Below are 27,127 nucleotides of genomic sequence, written 5' to 3' on the forward strand. Positions count from 1 at the left end.
AGAACTGAATGATTTGGATGCACATGCGTATTACACACATATCACTCATTTCTGATGAAGGGTATTCTTGAAAAAGCTTCATTTTTCTTTCTGCAGATGCCGCAGATGTGTATCTTCAGCATTTACAACTTGTCTTTTATTTTATTATTGGACAAATGCATTGTTTGTTGAAAGCGGCAGGAGGGTTTTGAATGTTGCATAAAAGCCAAATGAGATCCTGTGTTTGTTACTGTAAGCAGTTTAATTTAAAGATATAGCACGGAATCAGGCCCTTCACCCACTGAGTCGAGTGATTGTCGCACACTGACACTATCCTACACACTAGGAACAATTTACCAAAGTCAATTAACCTACAAACATGTACGTCTTTGATGTGTGGGAGGAAACCATATAACCATATAACAATTACAGCACGGAAACAGGCCATCTCGACCCTTCTAGTCCGTGCCGAACACATAATCTCCCCTAGTCCCATATACCTGCGCTCAGACCATAACCCTCCATTCCTTTCCCATCCATATAACTATCCAATTTATTTTTAAATGATAAAAACGAACCTGCCTCCACCACCTTCACTGGAAGCTCATTCCACACAGCTACCACTCTCTGAGTAAAGAAGTTCCCCCTCATGTTACCCCTAAACTTCAGTCCCTTAATTCTCAAGTCATGTCCCCTTGTTTGAATTTTCCCTACTCTCAGTGGGAAAAGCTTTTCCACGTCAACTCTGTCTATCCCTTTCATCATTTAAAAAACCTCTATCAAGTCCCCCCTTAACCTTCTGCGCTCCAAAGAATAAAGCCCTAACTTGTTCAACCTTTCTCTGTAACTTAGTTGCTGAAACCCAGGCAACATTCTAGTAAATATCCTCTGTACTCTCTCTATTTTGTTGACATCCTTCCTATAATTAGGCGACCAAAATTGTACACCATACTCCAGAATTGGCCTCACCAATGCCTTGTACAATTTTAACATTACATCCCAACTTCTATACTCAATGCTCTGATTTATAAAGGCCAGCACACCAAAAGCTTTCTTTACCACCCTATCTACATGAGATTCCACTTTCAGGGAACTGTGCACAGTTATTCCCAGATCCCTCTGTTCACCTACATTCTTCAATTCCCTACCATTTACCATGTACGTCCTATTTTGATTTGTCCTGCCAAGATGTAGCACCTCACACTTATCAGCATTAAACTCCATCTGCCATCTTTCAGCCCACTCTTCCAACTGGCATAAATCTCTCTGTAGACTTTGAAACTCTACTTCATTACCTGCAACCCCACCTATCTTAGTATCATCTGCATACTTACTAATCCAATTTACCACACCATCGTCCAGATCATTGATGTACATGACAAACAACAGTGGACCCAACACAGATCCCTGTGGCACCCCACTCGTCACTGGCCTCCAACCTGACAAACAACCATCCACCATTACTCTCTGGCATCTCCCATTCAGCCACTGTTGAATCCATCTTGCTACTCCACAATTAATACCCAACCATTGAACCTTCTTAACCAACCTTCCATGAGGAACCTTGTCAAAGGCCTTACTGAAGTCCATATACACAACATCCACTGCTTTACCCTCATCAATTTCCCGAGTAACATCTTCAAAAAATTCAAGAAGATTAGTTAAACATGACCTTCCAGGCACAAATCCATGTTGACTGTTCCTAATCAGACCCTGTTTATCCAGATGCTTATATATATTATCTCTAAGTATCCTTTCCATTAATTTGCTCACCACTGACGCCAAACTAACAGGTCTATAATTGCTAGGTTTACTCTTAGACCCCTTTTTAAACAATGGAACAACATGCGCAGTACGCCAATCCTCCGGCACTATTCCCGTTTCTAATGACATTTGAATGGAGCACTTGGAGAAAACCCACGCGGTCATGGGGAGAACCCACAAACTCCATACAGACAGTACCCATAGTCAGGATTGAACCCGGGTTTCTGGCGGTGTAAGGCAGCAATTCTACTGCTGCGCCACCAAATAGAGGGATAGAGCTAAGGAGCTAGAAAGTTATGAATGAAACAACAGTTTGGACATAATTGGAGCATTGCATTCTGTCTGAGGCGAATTCAGACAGACTTTAGAGAGGATGCAGAAGAGATTTGGCAAATAATTCCAGGGATAATGGAACTTAATTACACAGATTGACTGCAGAAGCTATTTATTTCGAACAGTTGAGATAGTGAGGGGATCTGACCTCAATAAGCCGTATTTAAGCTCATGAGGTGAATGGGTGTTGACGTAATGAAACTGTTGCCATCTGTGGAGGGTCAAAAAAGTAACAGAACTTGGGATGAGTTGATTGGCAAAAGAACCAAAACTGAAGAAAAGCCATTTAGTGCATTTGGTATTTGCAAACGGGATACACTCTCAGGGATAGTAGTGACTACAAATTCAAGTGCAGATTTCAAATGAGAGCTGGGTAAGTATCTGAAAGGAAAGAATTTGCAGGGTCACGGGGAATGGGTTCCGCAGGTTTGCTCTGACTTTTGGCTGACATGGGCTCAACGGGGTGAATGGCTTCCTTGCGTGTTGTAATCATTGTGCGATGAACAGATAACCACTGTTGCCTAGTAACCACCCTGTGGCTAAACCTACTAGTGGATGGGAAAATGAACTGCGGCAGACAGAGGAAGTGATAACCGCTTTGTGATGTACGGTGTATGGTCACCGAGCAACTGGAGTCTAGTGAATAGAATCCTAGAGTTGACATCCGGTACTTACAAAGCTGCAAGCTTGCTTTCTTCAGCATGTAGATATCTTGCAGTTTGTAAAGTGTGTTGACGACTTCCTTCCTGAAACCCAAACAACTCACATACTATTCCTCACAGAGATTTGGGTAATAGAATGTTTACCAGAGCATCCTTGCGATTTTAATATCTCCAAAGGTAACTTGGCATCACCATTTGTTAGGCAGCCCTCTTCCAAAGTGCCTTGGAACATTTTTGCCTATGGTAAATGCATTTCTATGGAGATTTCACTGTTCCTGCATTTTACTTTTTAATTAAGTCACATGTGTCGGCATTACTGAGAAGACTGATATTTTTTTATCCGTACCTAATTGCCCTCACATTGAGTGGATTGCAGGGAGATTTCAGAGGCTGTGGGTCACATTTGAGCCAGATATAATGTGTTATACCAGTTGGTAGATTTCCTTCAATGAACTAGGTGGGTTTAATGGTCACGATTACTATCGTATATATTCTAGATTTATTTAATTAATTGAATTTAAACTCCCTCTTTGTCACAGTAAACTTCAACGACTTGTCTCTGAGTTGCTGGTTGAGTAAGGCGACCACTATTTGACCATACCCACCGCATGGTCACTGATTTATAATTGTCATGTTTATTAATGGGGGTGGATTGTGCTTGGCCTGTGACATCAATCAAAATAAAGAAAAGAAAAACTAAACTTTTTCCTTCCAAGTCAGGGACCAAATTCAAATGGTTGGAGCCAGAGGTCAACCATGGCTGGTGTGAAGCTAAGGTGCCAAATACAAAGAGTCAGTTCCGTACAATAGACACAAAATGCTGGAGTAACTTTTCCTGTCAAGCATCACCCATTCCTTCTCTCCAGAGATGCTGCCGGTCCCGCTGAGTTACTCCAGCTTTTTGTGTCTATCTTCAAATTAAACCAGCATCTGCAGTTCCTTCCTACACATTTCGTTAGCTCTGACTGAGCTCTGCCCTTAAACTCACTACACTCCCTGGAAGTTGAAGGCAAATTAAGCAGCGGAGGATGAATAGCCCGTCGGGTTTATTAGAACCAGGCCAATAAGATAACTGCAAAAGGTTATAACATATCCAGACTTGAGTCTGTGACTGCTGCTTTGAATTTCTTCATATTTGCCTTTTTATTGTTTCTGACACTAACCAAATTTCATTTACTGAATAGGCAACAAAATAACCCTTTGCAACAATGAACACTCAATTAATTGTTATCATAAGATCATGTGATAGTAACATAGAAACATAGAAAATAGGTGCAGGAGTAGGCCATTCGGCCCTTCGAGCCTGCACCGCCATTCTATATGATCATGGCTGATCATCCAACTCAGTATCCTGTACCTGCCTTTTCCCCGATCCCTTTAGCCACAAGGGCCACATCTAACTCCCTCTTAAATATAGCCAATGAACTGGCCTCAACTACCTTCTGTGGCAGAAAATTCCACAGATTCACCACTCTCTGTGTGAAAAATGTTTTTCTCATAGTAGAATTAGGTCATTCGGCCCATCAAGTCAACTCCACCATTCAATCATTGCTGACCCATCTCTCCCTCCTAACCCCATTCTCCTGCCTTCTCCCCATAACCTGACATCCATACTAATCAGAAATGTCTCAGCCTTAAATATATCCACTGACTTTGCTGAGCTCATTTGTCCCAATAACACGTATCCAGCTTGCTCAGCAGGTGGCTCGAGTTCTACATGTTCTCCAACCTAGGACGAGGGGATGGGGTATATTGAGAGCTTGGCCAGGGAGATTTCAGAGTTGACGAATGTTTCTTTATTGAGGCAGTTGCCAAAAGTCATAACCTCTTGCAACTGTATGCAACACCCGTGCATAAGTGTAATAATGTAAAATACAGCCTGAATAATGGCAAGAGAATGAAACCTTGTATCTATATTCTTGCTGCGGGTTACTCTGCTCACACAAAAGTATAGAAAGGGAAACGGGGTGAATGAGATAATTTTAAGATTGATTGTTTACCTGAGCATAGGCAATCCTGATCCACAGATCCAAACACAATGATTTCTGCTGAATTCAGCACACCATTAATGAATGTACAGTGGATAGTAAAGGGCCTGTCCCACTTGGACGACCTAATCCACGAGTTTAGAAGGCCCTAGACGAGTTGAAAAAAATGTCAAGGTCGTGTTGACTCGCCAAATTAAAAAACCTCCTATGACCTCCTACGACTATGTCTACGACCTCCCTTGAAAAAACGCCATTTTTATACATTTTGGTTTCACCATGTAGAAATTACAGCTGGGTAATATATACATAGTCCCCCCATTACAGGGCATCATAATGTTTGGGACACCAGTGCACCCTTTTTTCTTAAGTTGATTTTGGTAAGCCTAAGGTTTGGCTGATGTCTCTAACAGTTTTATTCTTGTTTCTCAGTCTCATAACGGCTTCTTTGATTTTCATTGGCACAACTTTGGTCCTCATGTTGATAAACAGCAATTAAAGTTTCCAAAGGTGATAGAAAGACTGGAGGAAAGGCTAGGCTCTGAGAGCTCTCTTATACCTGCATTAAGGAGGCAATTAAACACACCTGAGCAATTACATACACCTGTGAAGCAATGTGTCCCAAACATTATGGTGCTGAAATGGGGGGACTATGTATAAGTACAGCTGTAATTTCTACATGGTGAAACCAACGTATTAAAATGGCCTTTGATACAATCTGACAATGTGCACATTAATCACGTGATTTTTTCTATTACAAATCTCAAATTGTGGAGTACAGAGGCAAATTAATAAATGATGGGTCTTTGTCCCAAACATTATGGAGGGCACTGTAAGCACTTAGATACATCTTAGATAAAGATCTCAGATACAGTACAAGTGTATACCAATAGTACATTGATTCAGTATATAAAGTTCACCAGATTTTGGTGCCAAATGGCAGCTGAACTTCAAAACATTATGGCTAATTTGCAGGCATGTGAGACGGAATTATGAAAAAATAATTCTTATTGTCTATTAATTGCAGTATTTTGTAAAATTCAGTAGAAGGGGAGGCAGACATCCTTGAAATGACTATGAGTGAGGTCAAAGACCAGAGGTACTTGAGAAGGAGGGAGGAGCTCCAAAGCAAGTGAGAGTGGCCTTCCAAAACATAGACATGGCGGGTGGGATGTTGCAGCAACGAAGTAGTGGCCTGATACTGGGGGATCTGCAGTCTCCTTCATACTATCTAACCTGAATAATTTATAAAATACTTTGATCAATCTCTCAAAGGTCCAAAGTGGATGACTGCAGTTAGGACGAGCACTGGTGATCGGGTATGGACACAATGTGCTAGAACAACTCAGCAGGTCAAGTCGCAACTCTGGACAACCGAAACGTCACCTGTCCTTATTCTCCAGAGATGCTGCCTAATCCTCTGAGTTAGACTTTGTGTCTATCTTTGATTCACACCAGCATCTGCATTTCTTTGTTTCTACATTGAAAATTCTATAAGATTCTACATTGAAAATTGAGTGAAGTTTCTTTGCAATTTTACACTTTCCTCTACAATATTTATTGCGCCACTTGACATTGTATTGTCAGAATTTTTTGGATATATGATTGATGTTTCTTTCATTTAAACCATTTATAAACATAATGGTTCTGTATTGATTCTTGATGACAATACGTCAAACCCTGCCCCATCTCCTAATTAATGTCATATCACTGTCACAAGATGACCTCTACTTAATACGTGCACTATTAATGAATGACTGTTGTTATCCACATTAATGTTATCCTTAGGTGGCTCCTCAAACAAAAAAAACTGATAATACTTAAACTTTGCAAATCTCTGCTAGTTTTTTGCAGCTTAATTCCTATATGTTCAAGTGTTATGTTAATGTAAAATTGTAATGCCCTGTCAGGGTCAACAGCGGCCGATTTTTGTAAAAGAAAGTTGGACTCTTGAGCCAATAAGGTCCGTGTGTTTACCTTACTCGTCTAATATAATGAAGTTATAGTATCAAATGTTCCAAGCAAAGGCATAATTTCCGAATGTTCATCCCAGTTTGGCAAAAGAATAAATCAGGGAAGGTAGTGCATCCGTGAATAACAAGGTAAATCAGGGATAGTATCAAAACTAAAGATGAAGCATACAAATTAGCCAGAAAAAGCAGCCTACCAGAGGACTGGGAGAAATTCTGGAGAGAGAGTCCAGCAGAGGAGGACAAAGGGCTTAATTAGGAAAGGGAAAATAGATTATGAAAGAAAATGGCAGGGAACATAAAAACTGACTGCAAATGTTTTTATAGATATGTGAAGAGAAAAAGATTAGTTAAAACAAATGTAGGTCTCTTTCAGTCAGAAACAGGTGAATTGATCATGGGGAACAAGGACATGGCAGACCAATTGAATAACTACTTTGGTTCTGTCTTCACTAAGGAAGACATAAATAATCTGCCGGAAATAGCAGGGGTCCGGGGGTCAAATGAGATTGAGGAACTGAGTGAAATCCAGGTTAGTCGGGAAGTGGTGTTAGGTAAATTGAATAGATTAAAGGCCGATAAATCCCCAGGGCCAGATAGGCTGCATCCCAGAGTGCTTAAGGAAGTAGCCCCAGAAATAGTAGATGCATTAGTGATAATTTTTCACAACTCTTTAGATTCTGGAGTAGTTCCTGAGGATTGGAGGGTAGCTAATGTAACCCCACTTTTTAAAAAGAGAGGGAGAGAGAAAACGGGGAATTACAGACTAGTTAGTCTAACACCGGTAGTGGGGAAATGCTAGAGTTAGTTATTAAAGATGGGATAGCAGCACATTTGGAAAGTGGTGAAATCATTGGACAAAGTCAGCATGATTTATGAAAGGTAAATCATGGCTGTTTTACTCCTTCTGCTCACCTGACATGAAATAATAAAGCATATATTTCTATTCATTTTCATGAGGCCAAGACATTGGGTATTTTTAAAGTGGGGACAGATAGGTTCTTGATTAGGAAAGGCATCAAAGGTTATGGGGAGAAGCAAGAGAATGGGGTTGAGAGGGAAAAATAGATTGGCCATGATTGAATGGTTGAGTAGACCCGATGGACCGATTTAACAGATTCTGCTCCAATGCCATATGGGTACAGAAAAGGATCACTAGGATGTTCCCTGGACTTACGGGTTACAGTTATTGGGAGTGGACTTTTGGACTTTTTTCTTTAGAGTATGGGAGGCTGAGGGATGACCTTATTGAAGTGTACTAAATCACAAGAGGCATAGATAAGAACAAGAGGGCATCTGCTTAAGGTTAGAGGGGAGAGCTTTAAGAGGGACCTTGTGGGCAACTTTCATTCAAAGAGTGTTTCATATAAGGTATGAAATTGCAGGGGGAAGTGGATATAATTATGACTTTCAAAAAACATTTGGACAGGTATATGGACAGGAAGGTTTTGGAGGAATATGGGTCAAATGCAAGCAAATGGGACTATCCCAGGATGCCAATTTGTTCAACATGGACAAGTTGGGCAAAAGGACAAGTTTCCATGCTGTATACCTCTATGATTCTGTGACTTGGGCATTACTGACTTTGCAAGCAGCAGACTCACAACCAAGCCCATTGGTGACCAGTCAACACCTCTGTGGAATCAATGATTATCTTGATCTACATCTTCCTGATTTTGCACCTTCTCCTCAAAAACCTCAGGTGCGGCATCAGAATAGTTTTCAGAACTAGCCTCAGTACCCATTCTAAACACAATGCACCTCAAGAAAGGTAGACACAAAATGCTGGAGTAACTGGGGAGAATGCTAGAGTCAGTTATTAAAGATGTGGTTAGCAGCACATTTGGAAAGTGGTGAAATCATTGGACAAAGTAAGTATGGATTTATGAAAGGTAAATCATGTCTGACGAATCTTATAGAATTTTTCGAGGATCTAACTAGTAGAATGGATAAGGGAGAACCAGTGGATGTGTTATATCTGGACTTTCAGAAGGCTTTCGACAAGGTCCCACATAAGAGATTAGTATGCAAACTTAAAGCACACGGTATTGGGGGTTCAGTATTGATGTGGATAGAGAACTGCCTGGCAGACAGGAAGCAGAGTAGGAGTAAACAGGTCCTTTTCACAATGGCAGGCAGTGACTAGTGGGGTACCGCAAGACTCAGTGCTGGGACCCAGCTATTTACAATATATATTAATGATTTGGTTGTGGGAATTGAATGCAACATCTCCAAGTTTGCGGATGACATGAAGCTGGGGGGCAGTGTTAGCTGTGAGGAGGATACTAGGAGGCTGCAAGGTGACTTGGATAGGTTGGGTTAGTGGGCAAATGCAAGGCAGATGCAGTAGAATGTGGATAAATGTGAGGTTATCCACTTTGGTGGCAAGAACAGGAAAGTAGACTATTATCTGAATGGTAGCCAATTAGGAAAAGGGGAGATGCAACAAGACCTGGGTGTCATGGTACACGAGTCATTGAAAGAAGACATGCAGGTGCAGCAGGCAGTGAAGAAAGCGAATGGTATGTTAGCATTCATAGCAAAAGGATTTGAGTATAGGAGCAGGGAGGTTCTACTGCAGTTGTACAGGGCCTTGGTGAGACCACACCTGGAGTATTGTGTACAGTTTTGGTCTCCTAATCTGAGGAAAGGCATTCTTGCCATAGAGGGAGTACAGAGAAGGTTCACCAGACTGATTCCTGGGATGGCAGGACTTTCATATTAAGAAAGGCTGGATAGACTCGGCTTGTACTCGCTAGAATTTAGAAGATTGAGGGGGATCTTATTGAAACTTACAACATTCTTAAGGGGTTGGACAGGCTAGATGCAGGAAGTTTATTCCCAATGTTGGGGAAGTCCAGAACAAGGGGTCACAGTTTAAGGATAAGGGGGAAGTCTTTTAGGACCGAGATGAGAAAAACATTTTTCACACAGAGAGTGGTGAATCTGTGGAATTCTCTGCCACAGAAGGTAGTTGAGGCCAGTTCATTGGCTATATTTAAGAGGGAGTTAGATGTGGCCCTTGTGGCTAAAGGGATCAGGGGGTATGGAGAGAAGGCAGGTACAGGATACTGAGTTGGATGATCAGCCATGATCATATTGAATGGCGGTGCAGGCTCGAAGGGCTGAATGGCCTACTCCTGCACCTATTTTCTATGTTTCTAGAACATAATATTTGCAATAATCTCATTCACTTTTCACCCCTGCTTTGGGTGGGAACTAGAGGCGGCACAGTGGAACAGCGGTAGAGTTGCTGCTTTACAGCACCAGAGTCCCGGGATTGATCCTGACTATGGGTGCTCTCTGTATGGGGTTTGTACAGTATGTTCTCCCCATGACCAGTGTGGGTTTATTCCGGATGTTTCCGTTTCCAAAGACGTACATGCCTGTTGGTTAATTGGCTTCGGTAAAATTGTAAATTGTCCCTATTGTGTAGGATAGTGCTAGTGTACGGGAATCGCTGGTCTGCGGACTCGGTGGGCCGAATGGCCTGCTTCTGCACTGTATCTTTAAACTAAACTCGAGCTTGATAAATGATGAATATCAGCAGGTTGTTCATTCAAACTTATGTAACTGCAATGCAAAAATATAAAATTAACTAAATAATTTGCTATTTCACAAACTTCAAATGGTACAAAGTAGTTATGTAATGTGTGAGCAAATCAATATTTGTTGTACCCTAGGGATAAATGTGTATCTAAAATGCTGAAAACATCAATGCCAGCTAATATTTACATGGAACAGCTTTCAAGCATGAGCGCTGTAATTGATTAAACATGTGGTTAAGCTGTTGCTGAACACAACCTAGCCATTTGATTTACTGTACCTGCCAAAGCACACGTTTTTAAAAAAAGTACTTCTGCGCCTGCTAGAGATTTGGAAATATGAAATGTATGCTGTTAGACCTTTTTCTGTACAAGAAATTACCTGCACCTGATCTGCTGAAGGTCACCTGAAAGGTCAAAACACTGAAAACAATTATTCCACCAGCTGAAGTCTTGCACTTTGGGAAGTGAAGTTGTCTAAAAAGAAGTTTGAATTTCTAAATTGTCCAATTGAAGGTAATTTGGCATTGCAGCTTGCCAGTACAGTACCCCTGATATAGTAAAATGCCCCCAGGTAATGTATGGAAGCATTAAGAAACAAATTCTAACATCAAGCCACATAATGTGATATTTGGACAGATGGCCAAAAGTCTGGTCAAAGAGGCAAGCTCTAAAGAGCATCTTAAGGGAGGAAAGGGAGGTAGTGAAATGAAAATATTTAGGAAGGATTTCTGAAGCTTAGTATTTAAGTAGTTGAAAGCAAGTCTGCAAATGTTGGAAGAAAAATAATTATTCTATAATATGGTAGAGTAGGCGATTTAGCCCTTTAGACTTAATTCTCCTCTTTTAATAACTTTCTTATACTCCTTATATAACAGCTAGGTTGTTTTATTTTACCCATCCAAAGTTATTTTGCAGTTTCCAGGATTTGTTTTGCAGTCCAGCTGATCCAATTTGGCCAACAGAGAGCAGATAAATAAAATAATTTAGCATTGCATTTCACAGTCTCCCAGAAATATTCGGGGACCTAGGATCTAGTGGGAGGGAGGAACTGAAGGGAATCCACATTAGTCAAGAAATGGTGTTAGGTAAACCGTTGGGACTGAAGGCGGATAAATCCCCAGCACCTGATAGTCTGCATCCAAGAGTTCTCGAAGTGGCCCTAGAAATCGTGGATGAATTGGTGATCATTTTCCAATGTTCCCTCGACTCTGGAGGGTAGCTAATGTAACTCCACTTAAAAAAGGAGGGAGAGAGAAAAGGGGGAATTATGGACCTTAATTATGTTAGCCTTACATCGATAGTGGGGAAGATGTTCGAGTCTTAGTTTATTTAATTTAGAGATACAGCACGGAAAAGGCCCTTCGGCCCACCGGGTCTGCGCGACCAGCGATCCCCGCATGTCAACACCCACTAGAAACAATTTTTACATTTACCAAGCCAATTAACCTACAAACCTGTACGTCTTTGGAATGAAGGGGGAAACCGAAGATCTCGGAGAAAACTCGCGCAGGTCACGAAGAGAACGTACAAACTCCATACAGATAGCACCCATAATCGGGATTAAACCCGGGTCTCCGGCGCTGCATTCGCTGTAAGGCAGCAACTCATTGCTACATTAAAGATATAATAGCAGCGCATTTGTAAAGCAGCGACAGGATCAGTCAAAGTCAGCATGGATATATAAAGGGGAAATCATTCTTGACTAATCTTCTGGAATTTTTTGAGGATGTAACAAGTAGAATGGATAAGGGAGAGCCAGTGGATGTGGTGTATCTGGACTTTCAAGAAGCCTTTGACAAGGTCCCACACAAGAGATTAGTGTGCAAAATTAGAGTACATGGTATTGGGGTAGGGTATTGACGTGGATAGAGAACTGGTTGGCAGACAGGAAGCAAAGAGTAGGAATTAACAGGTCCTTTTCAGAATGGCAGGCAGTGACTCATGAGGTGCCGCAAGGCTTGGTGCTGGGACCCCAGTTATTTTCAATATATATTACCAATTTAGACAAGGGAATTAAATGTGACATCTCCAAGTTTGCAAATAACACAAAGCTGGGTGGCAGTGTGAGATGCGATGAGGATGCTATGAGGCTGCAGGATGACTTGGATAGGTTGGATGAGATGCATGACAGATGCAGTATAATGTGGATAAATGTGAGGTTATGGCAAGAACAGGAAGGCAGTTTATTATCTGAATGGTGTCAGATTAAGAAAAGGAGAGGTGCAACAAGCCCTGGAGTGCTTGTACATCATTCAGTGAAAGTAAGCATGCAGGTACAGCAGGCAGTGAAGAAAGCTAATGGGATGTTGGCCTTCATTGCGAGAGGATTTGAGTTTAGGAGCAAGGGGGTCCTACTGCAGTTGTACAGGGCCCCGGTGAGACCGTACCAGGAGTATTGTGTGCAATTTGTGGTCTCCTAATTTGAGAAAGGACATTATTGCTATTGAAGGAGTGCAGCGTAGGTTCACCAGGTTAATTCCCGAGATGGTGGGACTGACATATGATGAAAGAATGTGTCGACTGCGGTTGTATTCACTAGAATTTAAAAGGATGAAGGGGATCTTATGGAAACATATAAAATTCTTAAAGGATTGGTCAGGCTAATGCAGGAATGATGCAGGAAAAATGTTCTCGATGTACAACCAGGGGTCACAGTTTAAGAATTAGGGGTAGGCCATTTAGGACTAAGATGAGGTAAAACATTTTGACCCAGAGCGTTGTGAATCTGCGGAATTATCTGCCACATAAGGCAGTGAATGCAAGTCACTGGATGTTTTCAAGAGCGAGTTAGATTTAGCCCTTATGGCTAAAGGAATCAAGGGATATGTGGAAAAAGCAGGAACGGGGTATTGATTTTAGATGATCAGCCATGATCATATTGAATAGCGGTGCTGGCTCGAAGGGCCTATTTTTCTGTTTCTATACTTGATTATGTTCTGTTAATGTAGCTAAGAGAAGATCGGAGATTATACTTATGCATCATGATGGGGAATATTTATAATTCAATTTTGCAAGCTTTTGACACAATATAAATTCATAACCATAATTGCAGGAAGAACAAATGCTTGACACTTTCCCAAAGATAAGGTATCTGATATAAATGTTCAGAAGGTTTCAGGTCAGGGCTGTGAAACCTGAAAGATGTTTCGATAAGTGGAAATGTCTTATAGAAACATAGAAAATAGGTGCAGGAGTAGGCCATTCGGCCCTTCGAACCTGCACCGCCATTCAATATGATCATGGCTGATCATCTAACTCAGTATCCTGTACCTGCCCTCTCCATACCCCCTGATCCCTTTAGCCACAAGGGCCACATCTAACTCCCTCTTAAATATAGCCAATGAACTGGCCTCAACTACCTTCTGTGGCAGAGAGTTCCAGAGATTCACCACTCTCTGTGTGAAAAATGTTTTTCTCATCTCGGTCCTAAAGGATTTCCCCATTATCCTTAAACTGTGACCCCTTGTCTTGGACTTCCCCAACATCGGAAACAATCTTCCTGCATCTAGCCTGTCCAACCCCTTAAGAATTTTGTAAGTTTCTATAAGATCCCCCCTCAATCTTCTAAATTCTAGCGAGTACAAGCCGAGTCTATCCAGTGTTTCTTCATATGAAAGTCCTGACATCCCAGTAATCAGTCTGGTGAACCTTCTCTGCACTCCCTCTATGGCAACAATGTCTTTCCTCAGATTAGGAGACCAAAACTGTACACAATACTCCAGGTGTGGTCTCACCAATACCCTGTACAACTCCAGTAGAACCTCCCTGCTCCTATACTCAAATCCTTTTGCTATGAATGCTAACATACCATTCGCTTTCTTCACTGCCTGCTGCACCTGCATGCCTACTTTCAATGACTGGTGTACCATGACACCCAGGTCTCGTTGCATCTCCCCTTTTCCTAATCGGCCACCATTTAGATAATAGTCTACTTTCCTGTTCTTGCCACCAAAGTGGATAACCTCACATTTATCCACATTATACTGCATTTGCCCACCACCATTGATATATTTACTTCCAAACTTTGCGCTTCTAGTGGGAATGAATTAGATGTGATGTAAATATACAATAAACTCTCAAAAGCTCGAGTAATGAAGTTGGAAGATGGGCAGGAATTGTCAGGACACATAAAAATGTAAACGCAGAGTAAACGTGGAGGTGCTGGCGCCTTGCAACAGCGGCCTCTGCAACCCGTCTGTCTTGTTTTTTTCTTTTTGTACAGTTAAGTGCATGTTTTGGTTGTAGTTTCTAGATTATTTTTAGCTGTGTATATGTGGGGGGCGGGAATTTTTTAAATCTCTTCCCTGTACGGGGGACCGGACCTTTTCCCTGTCAGGTCTCTATTGTCGTTGGGGCCTAGCACCGTGGAGCGGCCTCCAACCGGAACGACCTGGGGGCTCCAGTCGCGGAGCCTGCGGACTCGCCATCGTGGAGCTGGCCGGCTTCAGAGCGTGGAGAGCTGTGGTGGCGCGCGGCTGCAACACGGCTTCGGAGCTTCGGAGGCTCCAGCCGCAGGGCCAGTGGACAGTGGCATCGGGAGCTCATGGGTCCCTGGTGGGAGACCGCTTTTCGGAGCTCCCGCAACTGCAACTTCTCCCGCCCAAATCGCGGGGTTGGAGTGTTGGCCTTGCATCGCCAGGCGCGGCTTTAACGGCCGCGGGACTTACCATCGCTCGCCCGCCGGGGGCTCCAACATCAAGACCCGGTGCAGGGCCTTACATCGCCCGGCGTGGCCTTAACGGCCGTGGGACTTACCATCGCCCGCCGGGGGCTTTAACATCGGGAGAAGAATAAAGAACAGGGGAGAGACAAGACTTTGCCTTCCATTACAGTGAGAGGTGTTTGGAAATTCACTGTGATGGATGTTTATGTAAATTGTGTTAATTTGTGCCTTGGTTTTTTTTTTCTTCTTGTTTCTATGACTGCAGAAACGTAATTTCGTTTGAACTTAGGTTCAAATGACAATAAACGTTATTCTATTCTATTCCAGAGTCCCTTTTCAACAATGCCTTACTTACTTGTTGAAGGTATTGAGGAGGTAATCTCTCTGAACAATGGAAATAAATTCTCTCTCTTAGCTCATGAAGAAGGTATGGCTGGAGGATGTTAACATCATCAGTTCTCAGTATTTGGATCAAGTGCAGAAGGGATTTCACAACTTGACCTAACCTGGTCAGGAAATACAAGCACAGATTTGATTCACCTACACACTTCAGAGCACACCCCTTTCATATTGTTTTTCCAAATGTGTGCCGTCACGCCATTTCTCACAACCACTAAAATGTGATGGCTGTCCATTGTTAATTTTCTGTGTGCTTCCTCAAATCCCATTCAATCCACTTCTCTGGAAGAAACAGAGTGCTGAAATAGCTCAGCTGGTCAAATAGTATCTCAGCAGAACATGGATAGACCAAGTTTTGTGTCAGGCCCTGATTCAGACTGAAATCAAGGCGGTTGATGTCGCACCTGCAGTTGGAAATAAAAAGGTCCAAAGGGGGATAGAAGGCCGGCTGGGAAGGGCTGTGTTCAGGCGTAGTATCGGAGTCATTCGATTCATTTCTTGGGGCACTGAAAACAAGAGCAGGGAGGTTTTGCTCCATACTATTGGTCAGACCTCAGGTGCAGTACTGTGTACAGTTCTGGTCACCACACAATAAGACCGATGTGATAGCGCTGGAAAGAGCACAGAGGAGATTCACCAGGATGTTTTCTGGGATGGAGTGTATTAGTTACGAGAAGAGACTGGAGAGTCCAGGTCTGTTTTCCCTGGAGAGGTTTAGACGGAACATCATTGAGGTGACTAATATGAAGTGTATAACAGTAAATGGTAAATAAAGGTAAAGGGGATAGATTTAAAGGTAAATAATACTAGAGGGCATAGATTTAGGGTAAGAAGATCTGAAAGGGAGCATTTTCACCCAGAGAGTAGTGAGAACTTGGAATATACTGCCTGAGAGAGGGGTGGGAACCAGTGTCACCAACAGATGAGCACTTGGGTCACAAATGCATAAAAGACTAAGGGCCAAGTGCTGGAAGATGGGGTTCAGAAGTAAACCATTGTCTTTCGTATGGGTGACACCTCATGCAAAGTTAATGCCTTTGTTGCTTTCCCCTTCGATGCCCCTCCTCTAACACCCGTCCCCCCCCCCCCCCCCCCCACTCTCTGTTGTACACCTTGGCTCACTGCACAGCATGACATTGCCAGCTCTTCCTCACCCGAAGCCCAATCCAAAGCACTCTTGGCATGATCCATTTTGCGTGTGAAGAACTCCAAATACAAACAACATGCTGGCAGCAAGTACTCTTGCCAAACCATTTCCCGAGACATCTGAGAATGGAGCTGTGAGCACAGAATTATTATGAATCTCGAGACACCTGACCTGTTGCCCTCTCCGTGAAAGCCAATAAACCTGCCTCCACTTAAAGACAAGTTCTGGAAAACTACCGCAGAAGAGGTCAACCTTTAAACCCAGGTGTAAATTATACTAAAGCACTATGATTTAAAGATCCTAATCAATAACCTCCCTCCTTCTATGTGTGTTACAGTTAAACAAGAAGCAGGCATATTTGCAACAGGTCAGATTTAGGTTTCACATTTTTGCCAATTGAATTCCCACCACCTGGAGCATCCTAATGTATACCTTTACTTTGGGGGCAGAGGGGCAGAGGGGCAGAGGGGCAGAGGGGCAGAGGGGCAGAGGGGCAGAGGGGCAGAGGTAGATTAAGTTAAAATTTCATCCAGGAGGGGAATATTAGAGGTAGTGATGCAAGCCAGTCTTGGATAGATCACTTTCACCATAAAGCACTCCCTGGAGCTGTATAAAGTTAAAAAGTAGCACAAACAGTTTATATTTGGACGTATTGAATTTTTACCAGTTTGTACATCTCCCAGTTGGCATCTAAGACAGGCCCAGATGTGAATCTGTGGGAATTCTAATGAACCCATTTGCCAATAGATCTCATTACTGACGCCAGCTGACTGGTTCCCTGCTGTGTTAGGAGACCTGATGAGGTGGGTCAGTCTGGGAAGAAAAAGGAAATTTAAGAAATAAAATTGCCAAGAAGCAACGGTTTCCATTTTTGACACTTCCTTGCTGGAACGATTACGCTCCATACCAAAAGTAGACCTCTTATACTTTCCTTATTTAAGAGTGGCACAGGGGGTTAGCACAAGGTTTAGATGGAAGCTATGAGATTGCTGGAGAAAGTTTTTTTTTTCTGGAGAGTGAGGCATAAGAAAACTGCGGTAATTGAAAGGAAAGGCACAGCACAATAATTAGCCTTGGAGGAAAAATGTAGATTTACCCAAAAAAAGAGTGCAAGTCTGCACAGAACATTCCAGATGGTCGTCACATTTCCCAGTGAACACTTTGACTATTGTTGGGATTGAATTCAAGCGTTCACAGTGGTTTCAGTGCATTTTTCAGTTTCCTTACAGAAAGCACTGATTCTTTGCAAGAATGGTTCCATGAAGTTTGACATCCCTCAGTGCCTTGTTCAAACAGCTTTACTTCAAGTGTGAGCCTTGACAGTCAAGTATTGGCAGATTGGGTGATTGTCAGCATCGTGCCTGAACCTGATCTGGTTGTTGAGCAATATGCAATTGGTATCCCGCCAGCAGAGTTTTCTGGATATTCATCCCTCTCCAATATTCATGCCACTCCAATGTTATCCTCTCTAACCTGGGACAAGGTTACTTCTAGCTTTACTTATACTCCGTGGTTAAGAGTAAATCAATCAGTGACAAGTGGGTCCCGGTGGTTGAACGTGCCGCCAAGAACAAAGGGGGACCATTGGGGACTAAATAGAATACTTTCTAACTTTGTGACATGTCACATGTGATATATCATTCATTCATGCAGATTACAAACCAAGCTTATTCCATGGTGATGATGGAGGTGTTCTTCTGTGATTTTTATCTACTATATTTAACATTATGTACATATTCTGTAAAGTCGAACAAATGTTCTGTTAATGTAAAATCTCTAAGTTTTCTGTTATCACCTATTCAAAAGAAACATTGAAACATAGAAAATAAGTGCAGGAGTAGGCCATTGGGCCCTTTGAGCCAGCACCGCCATTCAATATGATCATGGCTGATCATCCAAAATCAGTACCCCGTTCCTGCTTTGTCCCCCATATCCCTTGATTCCTTGCGCCCTAAGATTTTATGCCCCTGTCCCACTTAGAAAACCTGAACGGAAACCTCTGGAGACTTTGCGTCCCACCCAAGGTTTCCGTGCGGTTCCCGGAGGTTGCAGGTAGTGGAAGCAGGTAGGGAGACTGACAAAAACCTCTGGGAACCGCACGGAAACCTTGGGTGGGGCACAAAGTCTCCAGAGGTTTCCGTTCTGGTTTCCTAAGTGGGACAGGGGCATAATTCTCTCATGAAAACATCCAGTGAATTGACCCCCACTGCCTTCTGTGGCAGCAAAATCTTTCACCTCTTATCTTAAACCTATGTCCTCTAGTTCTTGATACTCCTTCCCTGGGTAAAAGATTTTGTGCATTTGCCTTATCTATTCCCCTCCTAAATCACACCTCTGTAAGATCACACCTCAGCTTCCTGCACTCCGAGGAATACAGTCCGAGCCTGTCCTACCCCTCCCTATAGCCTCAGGTCCGGGCAACATCTTAGCAGCTATTGTGATGCTGAATGACAATGATGTCTCCGTGCACCTTTCTGTGCATAACTTGGATGTAACATTCCCCATGTAAAGAAGAATGACCATGCTTGGAAATGGGGAATTTGGTGGTATAGTGATGGAAATCAAGAGTGAAGAATATCGAGATTGAAATGCAACTTCTCCTGCTGGGATTGTCCCTTCCTTAAGAAGCATTTGAAAGTAAGAGAAAGGAGTTTACGGAAATTCAGAGATTTACACAAAATAACAACAGGCAGGTTACTTGAGCAAAACTCTTCATGTAAAACCACATTAATGAACATATGTTAATATTTTGATTCTTTCAAAGAGAAAGGACAATCATTTCTGGCTGAGCCTGATTTGGTTTTTGACTATCTGATAGTATATTTTGTAGAGTTGTCGCATGGAAGCAGGCCCTTCATCCCATTGTGTCCACGCAGACCCATTCACTAGTTTTAAGTTATCACTTTTCTTTATCGACTGCCTACACACAGGGGCAATTTACAGAAGCCTATTAACCTCTAAACAAAACATCTTTGGGATGTGGAAGGAAACCGGAACACCTGGAGCAAACCTACGTGGTCACTGAGAGAATGTGCAAACTCCACACAGCACCTGAGGTTGGGGTCTCTGATATTGAGGCACTGGGGATTAGGGGATTAGTGAAGGGTGCCACTAAATGGGGAATTGTGTCTTGGTTGTCTTGAAATTCTCAAACATTTCCACATCCACATCCACACTATTGATACTGACATGTATTTTCTACAAAATCTGCAGTAGTTCTCTGTAAAAGCACAGCGACCTGGTCTCTGACTTGTCTGGTATTGATTCAGCAAGTCAGAGACTTCAAATCGCTGTGCTTTTACAGTGAGAATGACTGCACATTTTGTTAAATGATTGTGTTAAAACACTCAAGTTTCTTTTGCCACCTTATGAGGTTACAGACAAAATGCACTGAACACCCTTAATAATCTGTGTAGGTAGGTGCTGCAGAGGCTGCTTTAAACTGAAGATCGACACAAAAAGCTGGAGTAACTCAGCGAGACTGGCGGCATCTCTGGAGGGAAGGAATGGTGACGTTTCGGGTCGAGAAGGGTCTCGGGTCCGAAGAAGGGTCTCGACCCGAAATGTCACCCATTCGTTCTCTCCAGAGATGCTTCCTGTCCTGCTGAGTTACTCCAGCTTTTTGTGCCCACCCTTAATAATCTGCCAGGAAGATTAAATGGAAAAAAACAGATTTACTGACTGTGTACCACCTTAGACCAGTCTCCTGTTCTCCAGACGTAGCATTTCGAATAATCCTCGCAGTCTTCCGCCTCCTTTGGGCGTGTTGATAAATCGCATTTCTTGCGTGGATTAGTGCACTTTATGGTTCGGTGTCGAGCCCCTTTGCCACATTTCACAGAACACTGTAATGTACACCAACATAAGGATATAATTTACAGTAACATCACACCCTATCCAACACGACTACAGATGTTGACACAGCGCTCAACTCATCTGTTCTTAAAAATCTCTAAAGGAAACTAAAACTCTGAAAACACACGACAGAGCGATCAGAAGAAAATGATAAATCATCCAGCAAATGTCAGGAGTTTGTGACAGCTGTTTCTGTTCAAATCTGTTCATTTATATCCACAGGTGAATTAGGTTGTCTGCATTCCTAAACTGAGTTGACAGTAAATCATACGGCTTAACTACTCTGGACGAAACCTCTGTTGGTTCTAGCAATAGGTATCTTGTCTCAATTTATCTTCCCCATAAAATTTGACATGCCAATTTATTGCATCTTTAGAAACTGCTATTTTTTTTGTTGCTTTGGTCAACATAATAGTGTACAATGCCAAGTACTGTGTTTTGTTTCCCTGTACCACTTCTCAACTTGCTAATTAATCATGGATTGTACACATTTTAATGTTGTTTTATTTTATGTCTTCAAATATTATGATTTATTGGGAGAAAAAAAAATGTTTTAAGTCGTTCTCACATCTAATTTTGTTGATCAGATTAATTTCTACTTGACTAAAGTCAATCAGATTTAAAAAGGAGAATATATACAATTGATTGAAATTTAGTTGCACATTATTATGATTTATTGGGAGAAAAAAAAAATGTTTTATGCCTCAGATTATAGGGAAACTTTTTTCAATCTACCTCGATGGAGATGCGATTTTTTTTCCGTATCGTATCTCCGTTCCCACTTCGGCCGAACATCGTGGAGTGGTGCGGCCTTTCCTGGAGACCGACAGGTGCTCCAAGCCGCAGGGGTCTGCGGGACTTTAACATTGCAGAGCTTGCGATCCCTTTGACGGGGATCGAAGCTCCAACCGTGGGGCCTGTGGATTTTAACATCGTGAAGCCGGTGGTCTCTGGTAAGAAGAGGCGATTCGGGAGCTCCATGCTGCGGAGTTTCAACCGCCCCGACGTGGGAGTTTCGATTAACCCGATGGGGGCTTCGGTCGTCGGCTGCAGGGGCTTTGAGCGCCCTAACTGCGGATGGTTTGACTGCCCCGACCACGGGAGAACAAGAGGAAGAAGATTGAACTTTATTGCCTTCCATCACAGAGAGGAATGTGGAATCCGCTGTGGTGGATGTTTATGCCAACTTTTATGTGGTGGTGTGTCTTGTTGCTTTTCGCTTAGTATGGCTGTATGGTAACTCAAATATCACTGTACCTTAATTATACAGGTACAGACCTTGAAATCTTGAATCACACTACATGAATATGAACAACCCGTATGAATGAACGATATAGTTATTACGAAGGGTACTACTTTCTGATTTTGTTTCTTACAGTGTCATTCTTTTTGTAATCTATTAGAGCAGCTGCATATCTCTGGTGCTTTGGATAGTAATTTCATTTTCCATACAGATCTTTTATGTGGGTATTAACAATGAGCTTTTTAATTGAAAGTGGGTGCCTGAAGTGTACCAAAGCTTTAGGAGATTTATTTTGGGTTCTTCACAAAAAAAATAATATTCCCAGTTCACACTATTACTTAAGGATGAATCATTGACTCGTTAACAAGATGGCAGTGGTAGTGTGCATTATTCTACAACGGCTCATAGTGGTCGCTGGGCAATGGTTGTTGCCTGTGGCTTTTTGTAGTGAAACACCGTGGTTACAATAGGGAATATTCTGGTCTTGCCAGACTCACGACCAAGTGAGATCAGTGTAGTACGTCGAGCAACCCAGTGAGAGTGGAGGAGGACTTGCAATATTGTTTTATTCCTATTCCTGCAGTATCGTTGCTGATGCATTGAGGAAGGTAATAAAAAGGCCTCGCAAATGATGGCTGTGTGCATGGCTACAGTAAACAGTAGCACAATTAAATATGTTTCGCGGCTCAGGATTAGTTTATACCTTGCAATCATACCAATGTTGAACCTTTACAAAGCTTAAGCCCAAATTCTGAGGAACATGTACTTATAATTTAATTTAGGCGGTGAAATCCTAGCCTGTTTTATTTCACAATAAATGAATATAATGAAAAATACCAAATCTGTCTTTGTGCAAAAATGGAATGAATGCTAGATACTTTACCCTACCAGTGTTACCATGTATACTTGAAGGACAGTGAGGTGGATAGAGACTAGATTTAATTCCAAAACATGTGGCCAGAAAGGTAACACTCAGAATGCAGGTGCACAACTAAAATTAGTCCTGAGGCTTCCACAGGCAGTTTAACTAATACTGGAGATTGCATCGGGCACATGTCCAGTTGGCAGCGCATCTGTTAAGTGCTGGGGTGGGAATAGACAAAAGCACAGGTCAAGCATGGGCTGGTAGCAGCTTGCAGTATTCCCCTTGTGGCTGAACAGTGTTCCTTCAGAATCGATGGTCCGAGTCCCGCACTTAACAACACTGTCGATGTACTATAACCAAATGAATTGTTGTAAATTAAGTAGTCACCTTAACAACATCTTTTCAAGGTCGTGTAAGGATGGCCAACAATTGCTGCATTTACTAGCGAACAATTTAAAAGGTACTATTGTATCATGTGCCATAAATGGACAAATGGTAAATATATTTTTCCTGCCCTTTTTTTGACTCTTTAGGCTGGTTAAGAAGAGATTGCTTAGTGTAAACCTTTAATAGTTTGACACAATGTTTGCAGTAAGGGGGGGGGGGGGGGGGAAACATTTTATTTTGCAGAAAAATATGAAAAGGCTTTGAATGTTGTGGATGAGGGTAACAAATGAGATGCTGTACATCTAGATGATGAAAATGAGATAGGGTTCTTGACCATGAGACCGAGGGAATAATTATTTATTTAATTAACTGACTTACTTAATGTATCTGTGCAACTCAGAATTTAAAAGTGCCAGAACATGTAGTACCTAATTATAGGCTTTGTGCACCTCACCCGTACCAAACATACCAGTAAACCTCTGAACATGCTCTTCAGGCACAGCTGGAACAACAATTAACGCGGAGGTACTGTTTTTATTTGAGTCCACACTGACGCTAAAAAATCAGTGCTGACAATTGTGCTTCACAGAGGAATGTTGTAGAGCAGGAATCAAACTAATTTTGAGATATGGGAGATGTATACCATTATGTGGAAATGCACTGACAGGACACTTTGGTTTTGACTGAGTAACTGAGGCCAGAGATTTATCAGTCATGACTCTCATGAGGTTATTGTCACTGACATTAGTTAATATTAAAAAAGGCCAGAGGAAATCTAAGCTTGCTTACTTCTATGGCCCATATTACCACAGAGAGCGTGCAGTGCTTTCATGAAACCTGATACTGAAAAAAAAGGTGCTATTTAAATGTTCGGCCTTTGCAAATGCTGGGCTATTGTTAGACCAGACTTCTAAACCAACAGAATCAACCAATTGGACTCACAAGAGACTTTCGAGGGGTATGTTGCCAGGACTCGAGGGTCTGAGCTATAGGGAGAGGTTGAACAGGCTGGGACCATTTCTTGGAGCAGAAAAGGATGAGAGGTGATCTTATAGATGTGTACAAAATCATGAGAGGAATAGATTAAGTAAATGAACAGAGTCTTTTGCCCAGAGTAGGGAAATTGAGGACCAGAGGACATTAAGGGGAGGAGGGACAGATTGAATAGGAAACTAAGGGGCAACTTTTTTACAGAAAGGGTCGTGGGTGTATGAAACGAGCTGCCATAAGAGGTAGTTGAGGTAGATACTATTGCAACGTTTCAAAAATATTTAGACAGGTACATGGATAGGATAGGTTTAGAGGAATATGGGCCAAATGCAGGCAGGTGGGACGGGTGCAGACGGGGCATGTTGGTCAACATGGGCAGGTTGGGCCGAAGAGCCTGTTTCCACGCTGTATGACTCGATACCCAAAATGTCACCTGTCCATTCCCTCCGTAGATGTTATGTGACCCACTATGTTTCTCCTGGACTTAGTGTTTTGCTCAGGATCAACCAATACTTTTGGAGTTTAAAACTGTTGTGTAGATACAAAGTACTGTAGATATTGTCTGAGAGAAAAAACAAAGTGCTGGAGTAATTCAATGGGATGGGCAGCATTTCTGGAGGACATGGATAGGCAATGTTTCAGGTTGGGACCCTCTTCAGACTGATTGAAGTGGAGGCGAGAGGAAAGCTGGTAAAGAGGAGAGAGCAGGATAGAGCCTGGCAAGTGATAGGTGGACACAGGTGAGGGGGGTTTGATTGCTAGACGGGTGGATAAAGACTAGCGATGAAAAGAGATAAAAATTAAATTAAATTAAATTAAATTTCTTTATTTATATAGCACATTTTTAGTCAACTTGCATTGACCCCAAAGTGCTTCACATAATTACATCCACACACACAGGCAAAGGTGGGTGAAGTGTCTTGCCCATGGACACACACAGGCAAAGGTGGGTGAAGTGTCTTGCCCAAGGACACAACGACAGTATGCACTCCAAGCGGGATTCGAACCAGCTACCTTCCGGTTGCCAGCCGAACACTTAGCTCATTGCGCCATCTGTCGTCCCTAAAAAGGTTATGAGTACGGAGAGAAGAGGAATGAAATGTTAAGCCAAGGGGAGAGATATATGTGGATGGGGGAAGAGAAAGGAGGGCATGATAGTGGGAGAAATGAGTGCGCACCAGGATGGGGCACAGGAAAGAGAGGGAGGAATAAAGAGAGGATGCGGGTGTTAGTTAAAATTGGATAATTCAATGTTCATGGGTTCTTGGGTAGTTGTAAGTTATGAGACGCTGTTCCTCCAGTTATATGTGGCTTTTGTGTTGAGTGTGCTTTCAGCTGTGCTAATGCATCTGACAATCAAAATGGTGAGATTCCTGCTTCATCAAATTTTATACTGCGGAAACTATGCCCTGAAATATCAGGCAAAAACACGTAGAGTGCTGGCTACTACTAGCTTGAGAATGGACTTTCTTTAGATGATATGAAACTTAGCTTTATACGTCCACTTATCACCCAGATGTGCCTGAACCTGAAGATGCCGCAAGCCATTGAAGACTTTCCCCCCCCCCCGGACAATGATGCACAGAGTAATGCAGGAGTGATCGTGTGCTATGTTTACATGGGAAACAACAATGCTGTTGTCCTAAGACTAGCACAAAATGCTGGAATAACTCAGTGGCTCGGGCAGCATCTCTGGAGAAAAGAAATAGGTGACGTGTCGGGTCGAGACCCTTCTTCAGACTGAGAGTCGGGGGAGAGGGAAACTAATGATATGAAATGGAACACAGAACAAATGAATGAAAGGTATGCCAGATGCCAGAATGCAGATGTGAGTTGGTGGTGTGTGGTGGTGAATCTAAGATCAACCTCCCCCTTGACCCTAAGAGTGTTTAAAAAAATGCTGTCTGAGGGTGCCTACATGAGGTGTATTGTAAAGAGAAGTTGTGATTAATCAATGATAGGCAGCTCATTTGATGTAGCCATGAGTGGCTGGGGGTGGACAGTCCTATGTGAGAGACAAGGGAGCACATGACAACAAAAGACAAACTTCAATGTGAAGTTCTGCTCCTCTGGTCTGCTCCGCTGGTCTCCAAAGATGAATGTAAATGTAAAATTTATCCCTAGTGGGTATAGGATAATGTTAATGTGCGCGGATCGCTGGTCGGCACAGACCCGGTGGGCCGAAAGGGCTTGTTTCCGCGCCGTATGTCTAAACTAACATTAGCATTACAACTTACCTTAAGGGCCTCCTCTGCCTCCCCTTTATGTTTTGTTGAACAAGGCAGCTGGGCTTGCATGGCAACTACCATTGCAGTACTAAGATTGTTCCCATTGTTATAGCAAGAGACATTGTTTAATTCAGTTTACTTTAGTTTAGAGATACAGCATGGAAACAGGCCCATTGAGCCACCGAGTACATGCCTACCATCGATCACGCATTCGCACTTGTTCCATGTAATCCCACTTTCCTATCAACTCCCTACACCTTGGGGCAATCTACAAACCTGCACGTCTTTGGGATGTGGGAGGAAACCGGAGCACCCGGGTGAAACCCACACGGTCGCAGGGAGAACGTGCAAACTCCACCCAGACAGCACCTGAGGTCAGGATCAAAGCCGGGTCTATTCTGTACATAAGAGGATTCATGTCTGTTTACAGGATGTAAAGCTAAAATAAGTTGACAAAGCTTTATACCTCTGACCATATTCCAGCCTCCCACACTGTCAGGCAGTCCTGACCCTCACAGCGTTGTAGTGATGCAGGTTTCGACCCGGGACAGTCTCGCTCACGAGCTCTAATCAGCGTTCCATTCCGGAGCTGTTGGGTACATGCCACTTCTCTGCTTTGACTTCCTTTACCACACGTACGTGAGCATGGCGTCCATTCTGTCATCATCCATCTATTGAGAAAGATATTTTATTGTAATTCCCTGTTTTTAATAAATATGTAACTTAGGAAGAGAATAGGAGGTATAATTAGGCCATTTGGCCCCTCGAGTCTGCTTTTAGATTAAAACGGCTTGAATTTCCAATGAAATGTTGGAAATGCCAACATCCAACTTACAGTATATTCACCATCCCTGCTTTGGATAGGGTCATAGATGAACTTGCCCACACCAACATAACATCCCAACTTCTGTACTCAATACCTTGACTGCTGTCAACCAATGTAGCAAAATGCTTCTTGTCCACCCTTTCTACCTGTGACGCCACTTTCAGGGAACTATGTACCTGAACCCCTAGATCCCTCTGCTCCACATCAATCCTGAGGGCCTTGTTGTTCACTGTGCAGCTCCTGACCTGGTTTGACTTGCAAAATGCAATACCTCACATTTATT

At 42.6% G+C, this 27,127-nt stretch overlaps 1 protein-coding gene across 2 annotated transcripts in view; it reads right to left on the minus strand.

Annotated features, from left to right (window-relative positions):
* adamts19 (ADAM metallopeptidase with thrombospondin type 1 motif 19) overlaps positions 1–27,127 on the minus strand; it is a 406,630-nt gene that overhangs the window by 26,587 nt on the left and 352,916 nt on the right. For both annotated transcript variants that reach the window (XM_033017772.1, XM_033017773.1), the window contains 2 exons: positions 26,485–26,689; positions 20,143–20,295 (listed from right to left, as the gene is read on the minus strand). In XM_033017772.1, coding sequence (XP_032873663.1) covers positions 20,143–20,295; positions 26,485–26,689 — 358 coding nt within the window. The remainder of the gene's footprint in view (positions 1–20,142; positions 20,296–26,484; positions 26,690–27,127) is intronic.

This window comes from Amblyraja radiata, chromosome 3, assembly GCF_010909765.2.
Source record: "Amblyraja radiata isolate CabotCenter1 chromosome 3, sAmbRad1.1.pri, whole genome shotgun sequence".
Classification (NCBI taxonomy): Eukaryota; Metazoa; Chordata; class Chondrichthyes; order Rajiformes; family Rajidae; genus Amblyraja; species Amblyraja radiata.